Genomic DNA, 18,311 nt, shown 5'->3' with positions numbered 1-18,311 from the left:
ATCAGTAGGGCATGTCCGCAACAAAGGCCTGTGCACTCCTCAACTGTCGCGTCTCTCCTCCTGGCCTTGCACTCGCCACCTGCGCATGCCTGTGCACTCCTTTGCTGCCGCATCATGCCTCTCGCCACCTGCGTCCATCCTGCTATTCAATCGCATCTTTCGTGATTCAGCTTAATAACTCTTTTTTAAGCTGAATCACAAAAGATGTTTTGAAAGAGTTTTTATTTTTCTGAGATTGGGGAGACCTAATAGCTTTAATAGGTTTTTTAGGTGCCTTTGACGAGCTTAATAACTCTTTTTTACATTGTGTGCAACATAACAAAATTGAATCATCTACTATAGTGGCTCCTTCGATATTATATTCAATTCATCCCCAAGATTCCTTGAGATTCTCTATTATACCCCTTACTAGAGATGTACAACCCTCTCTAAAAAGTTGCAAGCTTCGAACACATACCATCAGGCGACTGCTCTCCGCACTAACTCCTGTATCCACTCGAGCGCCTTCGTTTGGTTGCACCATCTTGTAACTTCAGTCATAAAAAAAACTCACACAACCTCTGCACGTGTCGCCTAGTTGAACTACGTAGGCAGTGACTGCTCTTGAGAGAGAGAGAGAAATACGTGCCATGTGTGTGTGTGTGTGAGAGAGAGAGAGAGAGAGAGAGAGAGAGAGAGAGAGAGAGAGAGAGAGAGAGAGAGAGAGAGAGAGAGAGAGAGAGAGAGACCCTCTCATGTTCATACCCAATGAAATATTGCTGCCGTGCAGCGACAATAAGGAACAAACACTCAATAGACATAAGGGTGGAGGTGAGAGCCATGGGGGGGGAGAGAGAGAGAGAGAGAGAGAGAGAGAGAGAGAGAGAGAGAGAGTTACCGCTTGCTGCGTTGCATGAGATGTTTCATTCTTGTCGAAAGGGACCTCGTTTGATTCCTATTTTTTAAAGGATTTCTCCCAGTTGGTACCCCCTATTAGCTTTAACTAGTATAGCCGGCGGCTTCGTCGCCTCTCTCTCTCTCTCTCTCTCTCTCTCTCTCTGTGTCACTGTGTTCCCGGGCGCTGTAGGCGACACGCGCTGGTTGAAGGAGAAGCTGACACGTGGTAGGGGGGAACCGGAATTCCCTCCCCCTTTATCTATTAGTATAGATATAGATAGGTTTTTTAGGTTCCTTTCACGAGCTTTAATGTTTTTTTTAAGGTACCTTCCGACTCATCATTGTATCATGACAGAGGCAAAGAGTAATACATATACTTAGTTTTTGTTTGTGATTCCCGATAGCTACTCTTGGCTAATTTAGGATTATTTCTGAGCTAATCGAACTCTCCATGGCTGTTAAAGACATCCTCGAGAAGTCACTGTGTGCAGATTTGAGAGCCATCGGTGATTTCGTTGCGCTCGCTTGCAAGGACGGGATGATGCGCAAAGAGCTACTGTAAGTCAGATCTGTGTCTCCGTGTTGAGCTCCGCCGCTCACACGTACATCAAAAGACAGAGAGATGTTCTCTCTATTATACGGCTTGTGGAAGTACTTGTTTAGCAAAGCAGAGTTCCATGTTCTTATTCTAGGCATTGATAAGGCAGGAAAGACTGTAAGTCAATAACCCACTTGCTCTATTTATGCATTTGGTTCTTGTGTTCTATTAAGGTTGAAGAGCCTTTTTTTCGTGCGTATAGACCCTGCTAGAGAAGCTGAAAACTCTCTATTCAGAGATTGAAGGGTTGCCACCTGATCGAATAGTGCCTACTGTTGGCCTTAATATTGGACGGGCTGAAGCTTACAAAGCAAAGCTTATCTTTTGGGATCTTGGTGGCCAGGTATGTGCATAGCAGGCTCATTTTTGACAGTACAACTGAGATGTATTTGTTGTGATTAAGCTTGCATTGCGTCAGGTTTGTTGGCATTTTGACAAAATTGCGTTTACGATCTGGATAAACGTTTAGCAAAACTGAGCATATGACTCGGCCAACATAAGTTGAATTTTTCATCACAACTTATGTTGCTGTATCATTAAAGCATTGAAGGCTGCACTTGATTTTTTGTTCAAGAAAGTAACTTGACTTGATTCTCTATCTAAGAACAGTTCAATTAAAGAAGGTTGAATGGTTTTTTAATCCTGAGTTTCTATTGGGCTTTGTATTGAAGCAGGAGATGATTGACGCTACCAAGTTTTAATATTTGTGTCTCTGTTTACTGGTTACAGCACAACTAGGGGGATCACTGCAATGCCTTCATGGTTGCTACTATCGTGGTTGTTGCAGTGATTAGTGAAGGCTCATCGTAGAGTTGTTCCTAAAACTTGGTTCATCAGTAGTAGTTGCACCAAAGAGAATTCCTTGCCAGCAGGGGTCATGCTTGGCTGTTCATATTTGACTAGATAAATCTAAAAGGTCGGAAACAGTAGCCAGTTAATGAAGCAAAAGTTTTGGGAGTTCTTTTTATAGTTAAATTCATGGATATGGAGTAAGGAGCATGCAACCTTCCAAGGAATTTAGGGATTTCCATAGCCTGCACAAACTACTATGGTACAATGTATAGGCAGTTCAAGGATCAGCGTGAAACGTTTCGTGTTTTGAGACGCGTTTTCCGCCATGTTCTAGGCAGCCAGCAAGGGTAGAAACGAGATGTCAGGGTCTTTGGCCTTTTGGATCATTTTTGTTTTCTCATGATTCATGTATGATGCAATCTGTCAGGTTTGATCTACTTCAGTTTGGACACTCTTAAGTTTTAATGTAAAAGTTGTAGACTGTAGCCTGTACTTTTTTGTGTGCTTTAAACTTTGATGTGGGGCACAGGTCTTTGTTGTAGTTCGTGATTGAATCTTTGTCGTGCGCTCTTAAGCTGTCAGTGGTAACTAGTCAGTGGTCATTCATGGAGCTCATTATGTCTAAGATTGACTTCAACCGTGTGATGGTATGCAGCATGAGGAGAAACCGTCTTGCTATGAATGACAACTCGTCGTAACAACATAGGCAGCCCCTTCCTATTCTCTGTGGAAATGTTGTATCTGTTAGGAGGTGCTCCTATGGGGGGACACCCTCCTCGCCATGGTCATAGTATGGGCTTGACGCCCTCTTCTACCACTAGCGTTTTCTCTCATCCCCCCCCCCGCCCCCCCACCACCCCCCTTTTCCTTTGCTAGATCTAGGGGGAGGTTTTTTTTTGTGGTTGTGCCCGGCCTTGTGAGGTCTTCTTTCTTGTGATGGCAGGCTGTATGGCAAATCACAATGGTTTGGTAGAAGCTTGGGTCAAGGGTGTTCCAAGACTTGCTGGGATAGGAACTAAGATTACTATGCATCAATGTTTCACTCTCTTGTTATATAGAGGTTGCCCTTGTGGTGCACAAGGTCAATGGTGTAACAGACTTGGACACCCCAAGTCGAGAATTTGACACGACACATGTGAGAGGAACTGAAAACCACCAAATAAACTTAAGCACAATTGAGAGAGACGACACGGCGGTGCGTAGTTTTGTGCCCAGAGTTATTGGCCCCAAAGTTTGGCGCCCCTTTCGGTATTTCTTTTGTATATTAATTTTGGCAAAGTACAATGTCCGAGGGTCCTCTCTCTGCACAGTGCTCCCAAGCCAATCTGAGAGAGGATGAGACCCTAGCAATCTTTATAAAGGCTCTTGGCCTTCCAAAAGCAATTACATGAAAAGCTTCAAGTTCAAAAGCATATGGTCTCAATTTCCTAGCGCCAAAAGCTGCCAGTACAAATTGTGGAAATCCATACAAATGCCACGTCAGCAGCCAACGCAAATCATGGAGCTGTCCGTACAACGCTGCCACATCAGCAGGTCCACACAATTGCTTTATTTTAATGTTCATGTGTCCCTTGGTTCCAACTTATGACATTTAAATTGAATGAGATGCAAAGAGAGAGAGAAAACAGACGACATTGAATGTCGGGTCCCAACCACCCTCAAGGGACCCCTTGCTCTGTTGCCAGAGCAAGTACTTGCTTTTTATTACTTGCACAAATGTTGTTGATACAATTACTAAATGTTGAGATGCTAATAGGGACTTGATGCAGATGCTTGGTATACGGGAAAAGTGAAGGGTACTGCGGGTTCTGGGTACTTGGATTGCCGGTACTGCTGGAGATGCTTGGTGTTGCGTCGACGACGATGATGAGTGTACTTGTGTTGCGGTGCTGTTGAGGTGCTAATGGGTATGTTGGAGATGCTTTGTACTGTGACGATGACGAGGAGGCGGTGGCTGTGGACTGATCTGGTATCACCGAGGACTGCGATGGGCTGAAAACTGAGATCTCTGAAGAGGCTATGGGCTGAAAACCGAAAAGTCTGAGGGTACTACTGGGATGGGGAACTGCTGATGATGACGAAAGGGCTGAAAACTGACCAAAAACGCTGATGGGCTGCTGGCGTTTTGGTGGCTGAAAACGCTGATGGGAGGGCTGAAGGAAAAGGCTGGCTTTTGTTGGTGCAAAAACGCTGGTCCCATCGGTGCTTCTCGAGAGGCTTTGCTACTGCTCCTCTGTCCTCTACCGGCACCCAAAGGGCTTCTTTTATAGGTCTTTTAGCCATTTGCTCTATCTACACTTAATAAATGTCATGTCATGTCAAAGTCACTTATTAATAAAGGACTTAAGTGACTGTTCGTATGCCTATATGCTTAAGTGACTTAACTGTGCAAGTGAGAGTATGCAACTATAACCTGCCTGATCATGCACGTCTTGCTAGAGGCTCACAAAGTGCAAGGCTAAGACTGACGCTAGACTTTAGTAGAAGCTTGTCCATGTGGCACAAGTGAAGTGCACACGTGACAGTGTATGGATTTCCGCGATTCACGTTGGTAGCTTTTGGGAGCAGATGCTTTTGGGTTTGCAGTGCTTTTGATACAATGTGTAACAAAATTGGGCACCCCAAGTCTAGAATCTGTCGCGACACGAGAGAGATTCACTTAAAATACTTCACGACTTTGACATCATAGTTCAATTTAGTCGACACGGCTCGGCGTAGTTCCATGCCCAGAGAGATTGGCCCCAAAGACTGACGCCCCTTTCGGTATTTCTTTTATATTAATCTTTGAGCAAAGTACAACTCCCGCGCGATCCTCCGCTCTTAGGCTTTGCGTCCTGTTGCGTGAAGAGTGAGGCCCTTAGGCTCTTTTATTCTTACAAGGGATGCCAAAAGCAGAGCCCCAAAATCAATTAAACTCAAAAGCAAAAGTTTCAAAAGCTTCAGGCTCCAAAAACTACCCAATAAAGCAAGTAGCGCCAATTATGGAAATCCGTATTGTTGTCACGTCACCCTGTGAGCACGTTTTGCGGAAATTCGTACTGCTGCCACATCACCCTGTCAGCGTGTTTTACGGAGATTTGCCGCATCAGCTTGTCGGCGCGTTTTGTGGGAATCTGCAGGGTATGTGTGTGTTATGTTCGGGGGCCTGCCACGTCACCAGTATGTACATACCTCCCTCTTAAAAGAATTGTAATTGCCCTCAATTACGCGTGCAGAACAAACAGAGGCCATAAACTGTCTTAGTAGACACTTACTGTTAGTACCGACACACTAGACACGACACATCACAAGACATCACTTGACATCACAGGACATCACATGACAAGTCATATAAAAAATTTCATTCCAAATCTGAGACGATTGCGAGCAACGTATTTAGCAATTGCATCTAGATCCATTCCGGATCTCACTGATGTTGGATTAACTAATCCCATTTTGTGATCATGTCTATAGAGATTTTCAACTCAAGCACTGTCGTGTGCAAGTAGTCATTCGCCTCAAGCATTATCGTGTGCGAGAATCTGTCGCCTCAAGCACTGTCGTGTGCGAGAATCTAGCCGCCAAGCATTGTCGTGAGCGAGAGTCATTTCCGGGGATCCCTATCCATCACTAAGTTCATATTGAATAGAGTGGTCCAATCATTCATTCCATTGAATTAGTCGTGATTCATGATTTGTTATCAGGTTTATTCTGGAGCTGTCACTGCTCCATCTCATTCTTAATGTTGCTCCTTTTCTATAATTAACAGATTCTTTCATAAAACATTAGTTTCATTCAAAATTTAAAATCATTTTCCAAAAAGTTTTGTTTCATAAATTCTTAAAGCAAAATAATGCTAATTCTAAAATCTGTTTTGGAACGAGTCCATTATATCTTATACTTTGCTTTTGCCTCTCCTTACCATTTATCTTTCTCAATAGGACCTTCTCAAACTTGAGAAGCACCCAATCTCCTTCAACTGTAAGACGCGTCGATGCTTATCCGTTGCAAGTGATTTGTGTGAAAGATCTTGCAACATAGGCGGAACCTTCTTACCAACCTCGACTATCTCAAATGGTGCCTTCCTTGAAGACATATGAATGATGGTAAGCAAACTCCACCAATGGCAAGTACTTGATAAGGTACATGTGGGGAGCTTCTCTATGGTATGCACTTTGCCCCATGCTCTCCAAAATTTGGTACTTTCCTTCATCTGATCAGGGGCGGCGGTCCCACAAAATCTGGTAGCAGTACTTCTTTCGTTTTTTCTTCTGCGCTCGGCTGCTGCTCTGTTACTCTCTCTGGCTTATCTCTTGGTGGTCCTCTGGTTCATCTGTTTGGGTGGTCATGCCACATCATCACTTTGTGACAACTTATCTTCCAGTTGGACATGCCATGTCATCAATTTGGGACAGCAACAGCCTGATTTGGCGCCGCAAATCGTAGGAGTATACAGACATACTGACTTGGCAGCGTACGGATTGAGATGACGTGGCTGATTTGGCGCTTAGATGCTTTTTTGGTGTCAATTTTATGGAAGAAGATGGTTTGCCTGCTTTTGAGCAGAAGTTTGAAGATGTCAGATAGCAATGATTTACTACCTTGTTAGGTAGCTCACTGGTTACACTTTACCCGGAGAATAAATTATTTTGGGAAGGGGTTTGAACTCTGTAGCCCTATTTGAACCACTAGACTGAAGGAATGAAGAGAGGAGCACATAAGAGAGGAGAGAGACACAATGTGAGAGAAAGAGAATGATTCAAATCCAATAACTCGTAACTCAAGAGAGTGCTCATACAATTGCATTGTGAGAATGAGGGGGACAGAGGGTCAGTTATATACTAATGTGACCTATAGTCCTACAAAATAGGTCTGCTCAGGTTTGTAATTGACTGCTTTTTATAAGAATGTCATCATATGGAATAGTGACACATGGCAAAACTGCTAACAAATAAGCCACGTCTGCTAAAAATGTCCCACATCAGCATAGAAAGTAAGAAAGGGCAAATTGGACTGAACAGACGTATGTAGGACTATTGCGTCCATACAACCATGAGATGCAATCTAGCATCGTGGGGTGATGAAGGCTAACCCACTTTGAAAATTGAAGGGCAACCAACTTTGTGGAATGCCACCTCTATGTACTATATATAGAGAAATACAAGGTGGTAACTTTCCAATAAAGTTACTACTTTAGATTAAGGTACTCAACGCCATTTTGAGTAGAGGGCAATGCTTTTGATACAGAACATGGATTTTGTTCTGGTGTCTGAACTTGCACACTCTATGAAGAACAGTAACATTGATAGAAGAAGAAGAGAGCCAGCCAAACTTTTTCTTTTCCAATTTCTGACCGTTCCTCATTCAATTGATGTAATGGCCACTTTATGAACTCTTAGGTCCATCCGTTGTGCGGAAACCTAGATTTTTTTTGTGTGTGTGTGTGGCATACAGGGTTTCTAGTTTATTCTTTGTTGTGCATGCAGTGGTTTCCTTTTCTAAAAATTGAAATTGTGGGGCTTTACTGTCTTCTTCTTACTTAACAGTGATTGGTGCCATGGCAGTTAGGTCTGCGCACAATTTGGGAGAAGTATTTTGAAGAGGCTCATGCCGTAATCTATGTTGTTGATGCTGCTTGCCAATCAAGATTTGAGGACACTAAGTCTGCCTTGGGTACGTTCTCTGTAAGGTGGCACAGACTGCTATTAAGACTTGAGGAGGCTCAGTCGCTGCTACTTGTTGTAGAAAAAGCTTTCTTATGTGAAGTAATCAAGGACTTTGTTTTACAGAAAAGGTGCTTAGGCATGAGGATTTACATGATGCACCATTTCTGATCTTTGCAAACAAACAGGTTCGCTATGCTATTTGATAGAGAAAAGTTTCTTCATCAAGTTGTTATGCTCATGTGATATCAACTTCTGCTTCCGCATGTTAATTGTTAGGCTTTATGCTTTAGTGGTCCTGATAAGACCTCCAAACATCCTTTATCTATTGATTCACGTTTGAGGAGAGATGTAATTTTCCTTTTAATTGTGGTTTTTCTGTTTTTGCAAAAATAATATCGTGTATAAGCCATTTGGAACGACGAAGGAGACAATCCTTTCACATCAAACAAATATCAGTTTTGCAAAAGTAAACTCTTGGATAAACCTCTTGCAATGACGAAAGGGAAAAATTGTTATACATTTAACATAAATTGTTCGTTTAAGGTAGAAGGGAATGGTTTGATGGCTGAGAGCATTTTTTATGCTGAGACTGCAAGATTTTGATCATGCTTATAAGTTGTTGATTACAAATTGCTGAATAAACTTAGAGAATTACAACACGCTGAAATTGACCTGCAGCTCACCGAAAAGCTTCCAAAAATCAAGGGAAAGTGTCCTTGAAGTGTATGTACTTTTGACCTATAGGGGTTTTGCGTCGTTATCTGGCGAAATTCGGTCAAAAACCTGCAATTACAGCCATGGACAGGTTTGGACAGCTTGGTGAGAGTTAGGTGAAAGCGTCCGGATCGTCTATTTGCAATAAGAATAAAGAAACACCGAAAGGGGCTCCAGTCTTTGGGATCGATAGGGTGTCGCTGTCTACTTGGAAGCACTCTTGTTGCCAAGCCGTGTTTTTGTTTGAAGTTTTAAATTCCAATTACAGGTTTATTTGTGAAGTTGCTGTGTGTCGTAAAGTTAAAGCAATGATCGGGTGAAAGCTAAAGTCTACCGCCCTCTAGCGAGTCTACGGGTGGGTTACAAGGTCAAGGTCACACATCACATGGCATTATGCACCCCCACAATGGTTCATTCTACACTCATCGTACATACCACCTTGATGTTTACATAGTCTACACATTGTCACTCCTCTTTTGTACTTCCTTTGGGTGGTAGCATCTCCTGAGGTCTGTTATGTACACAAAATATAGACCCTTCTCCACCAAAAGGGGAGAGAGAGAGAGAGAGAGAGAGAGAGAGAGAGAGAGAGAGAGAGAGAGAGAGAGAGAGAGAGAGCTGTCGGTGGAAACCCTAGCTGAAGTTGATGTGTACCTCCTCTCGGAGAACTCATAGCTTCCGTGCCTCGCCCTCTAACTCAAGGTGTTCTTCGGCCCTGTTCACTGTTGCTGCACGTTGTCTCGCCCCGAACCTTCTCGTCGTAGGACTCGTACCTTGCATGAGGTGCTCTCGGGATTGTGTTCCTGGCACCTGCTGCCCCTTCAGCCCTGTTCACCGTTGCTGCCTGTTGTCTCGCCCCGAACCTCCTCGTCGCTGGACCCATGCCTTGCGTGAGGTGCTCTCGGGACTGTGTTCCTGGCACCTGCTGCCCGTAGTCGTCATGCCCCAGGCTCGTGCCACATGTAGGCCCTCTTGTCAGCCTTCTGCGTGTTGCAACCCTCCAGCATGGTGGCAACATGCATCCACTTACTCCCTGCCCATTGCCTGTCACAAGACGGGCACCACGTGCCAATAGAAAAGAACAGATTGAACAAACTTTAAGCACTTCAATAACAATTGAACTGAGAGAGAGGCGACACGCGACACGGAGTGGTGGAATTCCACCCGAGAGAGTATTGGCCCTAGACCTTGGCGCCCCTTTCGGTATTTCTTTATATTGCATCAACACAGTACAAGCCGGTACTCCAAACTCTGCACCTTCTCCAGGAAGCATGCCAGAGAATGAGCCCTAACCTCATATTTAAAGGCCCTAGGCCCCAAAAGCAGTTTACAGTAAAAAGACTTCAAACTCAAAAGCATCTGGTCCAAAAGCAAAGCCAAAAAGCTGCCAACGTAAATCACGGATATCCGTACAACTTGCCACGTCAGCAGTCAGTGCAAAACGCGGAAATCCGTACAACATGCCACGTCATCAACCAACGTGATTTTTGGAAATCTGCCATGTCATCAACTAGCTTCGCAATTCTTGTGTGTGTGTCTTTATTTTAATTCTTTATGTCACTTGGGGACCCATCGGACGGGGTCCCCATAAGTTGGTAGGACTTCTTCTTCTTCTGCTACTTGTTCTTCTTAGGGTTTAGGCCCTTCGGCCGACATCTGTAAGTTGGCTCCATTCTTTAGGCTTTGACACGTCAGCAGTTTGTGACACTGCCCCGCTATGAACGTCGCCTTCAATCTCTCACCTCCCTTCCCAGCTTCAATCATTCGGCCTGACCTGTTGGCCTCTGTGCTGTTTGTTTTCTGTTGTGTGTGTTTGTGTGAGTGTGATTATCTGAGAGAGAGTGTGTGTGTGTGTGTTTTGAGGGTTTTTTTTTGAGAGTGTGCGCGAACACGTGTTTGTCTATTGTGCAAGTGTGTGGTTTTGTTGGTTCTTGTTCTGGTGTTGTGAGTGTGTTTGTATATGTGTGTCTGCCTAAGAGTTCGTGTTTCTAAGTGTGTGGAATGTCCTTGTGTGTCTGCGTAGGTTTGGATGTGTGTGTGTGTGTTTGCTTGTACTCCTTATGTGTTGTGTGTGCATGTATGGTTTTGTGGTGCACTTTAGTGGTGTTCCCCAAGCTCGGTAACAACTCTCAGGTGTCTTCTGGTGCTTCTTCTCTCTCATCCTTCTTTCTAGCGGTTTAGTTTCTTCTTGGTTGCCCGGCGGTCTCGGGTAGCTTAGCTGCCCCCTTAACCAGTTGGAGGTTTCTTCGCTTGACAGCAATGAGGCGCCTAGCATCGGTGGATGCCCTCTCCTCTTGGCTCTTCCCCTATTTCCCAGGGCACTTTTACCCTCATGAAGAGGGGTTTTCCCCCTGGTTTTTTTCAGTTATATAGTTGTTTTAGCCTATGGGCGTTATATTTCAGTTTCTTCAGTTTTGGCTGAGTCTCAGCTCTTTCCAGGTTCCATGCCTTCGGGCGGCCTTGTAGTTTGCCTTCCGGCCGTTGTATCCGATTTACTTCCTTGTAGGTAGGCACCCTCTAGGCCGTTGTAGGGGGGCAAATTAATAGATGTGCTTTTTAGAGAGAGAGAGAGAGAGAGAGAGAGAGAGAGAGAGAGAGAGAGAGAGAGAGAGAGAGAGAGAGAGAGAAGGAGATTGTTTTAACTTCGTAGGAAACTATCCTTAGAGACCTTAAAGATCTATCCGACGAGGGGAGTTGAACTCAAGACCTGTTATTCAAGAGGGAAATGTCATAACCAATCTACCACACTTGGGTGATAGAAAGGTTATACCATTTTCCTCTTTTTATTAGCACACACACCCGAGAAGAAGATTGTTTTAACTTCGTAGGAAACTATCCCAAGAGACTTTAAAGATCTATCCGACGAGGAGAGTTGAACTCAAGACCTGTTATGTGTGTGTGTGTGTGAGAGAGAGAGAGAGAGAGAGAGAGAGAGAGAGAGAGAGAGAGAGAGAGAGAGAGAGAGAGAGAGAGAGAGAGAGAGAGAGAGAGGTGCTGCTTTGCAAGTTGCGTGCATGTCGGCCTGCTCTGGCCTCTGTCCTTCCATTCCCTTTAGTTACTTGGCGTTTTCAACCTTGTTTGGGCGACTTTTACCCCGCAACGCACTCTCTTTGGAGTATGAGGGTGCGTCTAATATCGATGGACTCTTTAGTTGAGTGTAGTGGAAACAGCGGGGAGGGGCTTTCCAATCGTGCTTCAATTGGGCTGCAGTGAACCTTGCAACTGGAGGGGCAACAATTGCTCAACCAGGCAAATCCTTGATATAGGCTGATGGACTGGTTTGCTTTCCCTTTTGCCTTCCTCTTTTTGATTTGTTTGTTTGTGGTTTTTGGCTTGCTTTTCCTTACTCTGCTTTATGTGTGGGTGTATGAGTTTGTGTGTGTCGGGTGTGTGTGTGGAGTTTGGCTTCTGCAAACTTTGCAAACTGACTTTTGGGTGAGCGTGTGTTTGTGCGAGCGTGTATGGATCTAAGTGAAGTCTGTTTTTAGAGCATGCCTTTGTTTGATTTCATTGGCTTCTTTATTTTTCATTTGATTTCATTGGCTTGTGTGTATGGGTGGGTGTAAGTGAAGTCCATTTTTAGACATGTTTTCCGTTTGATTTCATTGGTTTTGTTTTCCTTGTGCTCTATAAACTGACTTTTGGGCGAGAGCGTGTCTGTGCGAGTGTATATGGGGGTGTGTAGGTGTAAGCAAAGTCTGTTTTTAGAGCATGTTGTTCGTTTGATTTCATTGGCTTCTTTTTTTGCTGTTAGTTTCCTTGTGCTCCTTGTTCTCTCTTTCTTGTGCTCTCATGTTTGGGTTTGCTGCTGTTGGCTTGTTGCTTTGCTCTCTGTTGGCTCTACCAGGTTTCTACATCTGGTTTTCAATGGTTGTTGTCATTAGAGTCTCCTTCACTGTTTTCTTGGAGTTCCCTCCCTACCTTTGGTCCTCAGGAGTCACCTTCAGCAAGTGGACTGGTTTCTATCTTGGCTGATAGCTCCTTGTTGCTCACCTTTTGTCACCATCCTATAGTTGCTTGGTGATGTCAGTTTCCTATTCTGCCTCATCTTTGTCATCAACTGCTCTCTCCCTTTTGTTTATCCATTGCCTCTTGCTACCAATTGGCGTGCAATGCCCGACGTTCGAGCTCTTGCTATTGCTGATGTTCCTTGTCGTTTTCACCAATGGTGGCTTTTGGTGGTTCAAGTTTTTGATATACAGTTACTGAGTATGCTTTTAGTAGAAGTGCCCATCTTTCAGAGTTTGTTGTCATTCTCTGTCCACTTAGCTTGCCAGGGCATTTTGTACTCTCTTTAGGAGAGGTTTTTGACCCTGGCTTACGGGCATTTTACAATTTGTCGTGTCGCAAGTTGTATTCAGTTTTTACAGTTTTCAAACTGTCGCCTTCGGTTTGCTATGTAACTAGTGATTTACTTGCCCTCAGAATCAGCACCGTTTGGGTGTTCTGAGGGACTTTTGGAGTGATAGAAATCAGCCTCTCTATATGAGAGAGAGAGAGAGAGAGAGAGAGAGAGAGAGAGAGAGAGAGAGAGAGATTTTATTATCGTCCTCGGAGGTCAAATATGACCTATGGGACCAAAGTTACATGTGATGTAGTATGTGTATGGCTAATGAGTGACTCTCGATGCTCCAAAATTGTGGTGATGAGAGTCGCAATGGAGAGCCGACACTATGTAGGTTTAAGTTATGGCTGAAAATGTGAGGGAAGCAAGTTCGGATGTGACCAAAAGCTGAGCACTCTAGTAGTGTGTGGTACTCAGACTCTTGAACTTGCAGTGAGCATAATGTGCACAGTTGATTTGACTCTTCTCCATTGTCCCAACGCCCTATCTCGCATCGAAGGAAATGGGAGCTAAGCCGAATGGCTGCGATAGTGCGTATCGCCTGAAAGCGCGAAGCAGAAGGTACCGGTAGGTGCACGTCGCGATGTAGTGTAGGATTGGGGCAAGAAGCAAGAGGCGGAGTGCATTAGAGGAAGTGCTAGGGATCGAAGCAGGGAGAGAGAGAGAGCTCACGTTTTTGGGGGAAACTCAATAAGTGAGTTTTGGGTTTTCCCACTTTTATTATAAGTGACTTTAAAAAAATGTGTCCAGGTTCAATATGAACCTGGACAAAGTATAAAAATGTACAAGAAGGGGTTATTTAGGCTTTTAACCCAACAACATATCTTGTGTATGGATCTTAGTCAAGGTGACTAGACTATCCTCCAATACCTTGTCGTATGAAGTGGTACCGTATATCTATATGTTTGACACGCGCATGAAACATGGAATTTTTGGCTAAATAGACAGCACTTTGGCTATCACAACCCAACACGGGTGTGAACAGGCATGCCAAGTTCTTTTGCAAGTCTGCCCAACCAAATGGCCTCTTTTGAAGCCTCTGTGGTTGAAATATATTCAGCCTCAGTAGTACTCAATGCCACAATTTTCTGTAACCTAGAACACCAAGAGACTGCACCACCAACAATGGCAAATACATATTCACCAGTAGATTTCCTGGTATCCATGTCACCTGCCATGTCTGCATCACAATATCCCTGCAACTTTAAGTCACTTTTGCCATAACAAATACACTTTGATTGTGTACCTTTCAAATATCTCAGAATGCATTTGACAGCTTCCCAATGCGCTTTGCCAGGATTCGACATGTATCGACTAACAACTCCCATTGCATAAGCAATGTTGGGATGAGTGGCAACCATAGCATACATAAGAGAATCACAAGCCGATGCATAAGGGATTCCCTTCATTGCTTTCAATGCCACCTCACCCTATGGGCAATTTGCTTTGCTAAGCTTAGTGTATGGAGGTAAAGGTACCCGAAGAGACTTAGCATCAGCCATATTAAATCTGTCAAGTACTTTTGCAATGTACCTTTCTTGAGATAAAAATAGCAATTTCAGCTTTCTATCTCTTTTAATACGCATGCCCAAAATAAGCTCTGCATCACCCAAATCCTTCATAGCAAATGTTGAATTTAGCTTACGTTTCAGAGTATCAAGACTAGTCTTATGTTTCCCGGCAAGCAGCATGTCATCAACATAGAGAACAAGTATGATGGGACTACCATCTTCATCCCTTTTCGTATACAAACAATGATCTGCATGGCTGCGTTTAAAGCCTTGAGATAACATAAAAGTGTCAAACTTCTTATACCACTGTCGTGATGATTGTCTCAAACCATTTAGAGCCCTTTCAGTTTGCATACAAGTTCCTCTCGCGTGTAGGAACTACAAAACCTTCAGGCTGTTTTATGTATATGTCCTCTTCAATGTCACCATGCAAAAACGTTGTCTTTACATCCATTTGATTCAATTCTAAATCAAGCACCGCAACGAGAGCAAAAAGGACACGTAAAGTTGTAAGCTTTACAACAGGAGAAAAGATTTCTTGAAAATCAATTCCTTCTTTTTGTGTATATCCTTTTGCAACCAATCTTGCGTTGTACTTGGGTTTTTCATCCACTATCTTAATCTTATATACCCGTTTGTTAGGAAGAGCCTTTCTCCCTTTAGGCAATGACACAAGATCCCAAGTATCATTTGCATACAAGGATTTCATTTCCTCTTGCATCACAAGCTTCCGCTTATTGCTTGACTCACATGATTTGGCCTCTTTATATGTACATGATTTGGCCTCTTTATATGTAAGAGGTTCATCCTCATCTGTCAACATTACATTATCCAAAGAGGGGTTAAATCTCTGCGGTTGCCTTCTCAAACGAGTTGACCTGCGTACCCAATGATCTACATTCTCAGGCAACGGTTCTACATCATAAGCCAACTCATTTTCAGCTCTATCATGTTGCTGAAAATCATTTTCAGCCAATTCAGGTGGCTGCCCATCCTCATTAGGAGCATCAAAATCATGTCCTACCTCTTCTGGCTCAAGGTTAACCGGCTGATTATCAATTTCAGCTTGCGATAATGCATCATGAGGCTCTTTTTCAACATCAATGGGTGGCACGGAAGGTTGAAATTTGATTGTTTTCTTGTCAGCATCAGATTTTGTAGCGCTCTTAAGCAATTTTGCCTCATTGAACACTACATCTCGGCTGCGTATTACCTTTTTAAACAATGGCAACCACACTCTATAGCCCATTTCACCTTCTTCCCCATAACCTAGGAAGACTACTTTAATGGACTTCATATCAAGCTTTGTTCTCAAGTCATTGCGTACATGAACAAAAGCTTCGCAGCCAAATACTCTCAAATGATCATAAGAGGCAGGTTTGCCAGACCAAACCTTCTTTGGAATGTCATTTTTCAGCGTACTATTAGGAGAGCGATTGCAAATATGAACTGCAGTTTTCAATGCCTCCCCCCAAAACTCTTGGAAAAGATTAGCGGTGCACAACATGCAACGTACTCTTTCGCATAAAGTACGATTATACCTCTCAGCCACACCATTAGAAGACGGATTATAAGGGGCTGTCAACTCCCTTTTAATCCCATTTTCATCACAAAAACGCTGAAATTCAGCAGATACATACTCTCCTCCATTATCAGATCTGAGACATTTAATCTTAGTACTCTTTTGCGTAGTGACAAAAGCACGAAACTTCTTAAAAGCATTAAAAGTCTCACTCTTACTTTTCAACAAATGCACTTATCCTTTCTTATTACAGTCATCAATGAATGTAACAAAATACAATGCACCACCAAAAGACTTAACATGCATAGTGCATACATCGGAGTGAATAAGATCAAGAGAATTAGCTTTGCGAGAGACACCTGAGTAATAAGAAGATTTCTTTTGCTTTCCACAAAGACAATCGTTACAAAAATCCAAGTTTTTGCCTTTTACATCAACCCTCTTCAGAGAGGAAAGCACATCAATATCCTTTTGGCTCATATGGCCAAGTCTCTTATGCCACAATTCCGTGTGTGAAGCAACTTCAGCAACAGCAAGAAACTTGCCAGGCAAAGCTTTGCATCGAAGATAGTACAAAGTACCTCTTTTAGACCCTTTTGCAACAAGCATAGAGCCCTTAAGCAACTTCCATGAACCCCCAGCAAAGATGGTAGTATAACCATGTGCATCTAAGTGGCCAACAGATAGCAAACTTTTCTTAATGCCTGGTACAAACCTGACATCATTCAACACAAGCTCTTGACCATTGTTAAGAGCCAAACACATAGTACCCATTCCCTCAATATTGCAAGCAAAATTATCACCAAGGTACACCTTGCCATAATTGCCTGTAGCATATGTAGCAAAACACTCCAAAGATGGAGTCACATGGAATGAAGCACTAGAATCCACTATCCATGATTGGGATAGGCCATCATTAGTACTAAGCAATGCATCAATGACATCCTTCTTCGAGATAAGCATGTTTTTTGCATTAGCTATCACCAAATCTGAGGGGCATGAAGCCCCGCAACCAAGATTTCCTCAACGTCTGATAACTCAATGACCACACTAGAGGATACATTTGCATTCTTAGCATCCCTGGAGGAATCACTTGCTGATTTTTCCCCTTTCTTCTGATCTCTTCTTCTTATCTCGCGTTTCCTTCTTCCTTTCCTGCTCTTTTTTGAAATACTTGTAATCGGGTTTCTTGTGACCCTTTCTGCCACGTTGATAACAAGTGACATCCTTATCCTTTGTCTTGCTCTTACTTCTATTTTGAGTCCTGTTGCCCGCATCACACTTTTGATTTCTACCTCTTGCATTGTAGGCAGAATTGCCACCTTCCCCACTAGACTTGCGTTTAATCTCTTTATTGAGAATAGACCCTCTCACACCGTCATACGTGAGGGTGGGACTATCGCTCAAAGAGACAACCAAGGTTTCCCAAGTATCTGGCAATGTCATAAGCAAGAAAATAGCTTTCAACTTATCATCGAATTGCTAAAGCCCACTGTCTTGCAACTGACTCAAACACTTGTAAAAGCACTCAAATGCTCAGAAGCTGACTTCGAGTCATCAAGCTGCATATTCACCAACTTTCGCATCAAATGTGTCACAAAAATACGGAAGCGTAAACTGACGTTTAATTGCACTTCAAATACTCAAGAGAATTAGAGAGAGAGAGAAAGCTTGACACTTCATTAGGGACCAGAAGATGGGTTGGTCCCCCCCCATAAAGAGAATATCTTTATTACTAAGGGAGAATCTTTACAAGCACAAGAACGGGGCGAAAGCCCGTCCTTATTCTTTCTTGTCCTTTTTCTGCTTCTGACTGAGAGAGAGTAGAAGAGCTACTCTCTGACTACTGAGAGGATCTATCCTCTTCTGCGAGATTTTGGGAAGCTCTCGTAGGGGAGAGTCTACCTTCCACAAAACTCATCGGAAGCTCTCACGAATGAGGGTCTATCTTCCGCTAACTGTGCCACTTTGGAAGTAATCATTCCTGCAATTAACCAACCACAGAAACATGCAAAACACACACGCACTTGCTGTAATTTTCTGCACATAACCAGAAATTGTTACTTGAGCGTGTTCCAATGCCAAATTGGAGGTCCTTTTTGCGATGGAAATGCTCCAAACTTGGTGTAGGTGTAGAGTAGGTAGTGGGGAATGAGATTCTATTAAGACTTTGCTGAAATTCACCTTAATACAAGTGATTAGGGGCTGAAAACAGGGAATTTGCATCAGTTAGACAAGGGAGAAAGAGAGTTTTCTACTACTTTACGCGATGAAACTTCTCCCAAAGCTGTAAGCAACCATGAGAGGC

General features: G+C 43.4%; 1 protein-coding gene across 1 annotated transcript in view; it reads left to right on the top strand.

Annotated features, from left to right (window-relative positions):
• The first annotated feature begins 1,242 nt into the window (after positions 1–1,242).
• GB1 (GTP-binding protein 1) overlaps positions 1,243–18,311 on the top strand; it is a 25,875-nt gene continuing 8,806 nt past the window's right edge. Inside the window, exons 1-4 of the mRNA XM_086514989.1 lie at positions 1,243–1,591; positions 1,677–1,817; positions 7,810–7,918; positions 8,035–8,096. Of these exons, the coding sequence (XP_086371115.1) occupies positions 1,499–1,591; positions 1,677–1,817; positions 7,810–7,918; positions 8,035–8,096 (405 nt within the window). The 5' untranslated portion in view covers positions 1,243–1,498. The remainder of the gene's footprint in view (positions 1,592–1,676; positions 1,818–7,809; positions 7,919–8,034; positions 8,097–18,311) is intronic.

This window comes from Adiantum capillus-veneris, chromosome 6 (assembly GCF_014529385.1).
Source record: "Adiantum capillus-veneris isolate H3 chromosome 6, ASM1452938v2, whole genome shotgun sequence".
Classification (NCBI taxonomy): Eukaryota; Viridiplantae; Streptophyta; class Polypodiopsida; order Polypodiales; family Pteridaceae; genus Adiantum; species Adiantum capillus-veneris.
The sequence above is the reverse complement of the archived record's forward strand: the minus strand, read 5'-3'. Positions and strand labels throughout refer to the sequence as shown.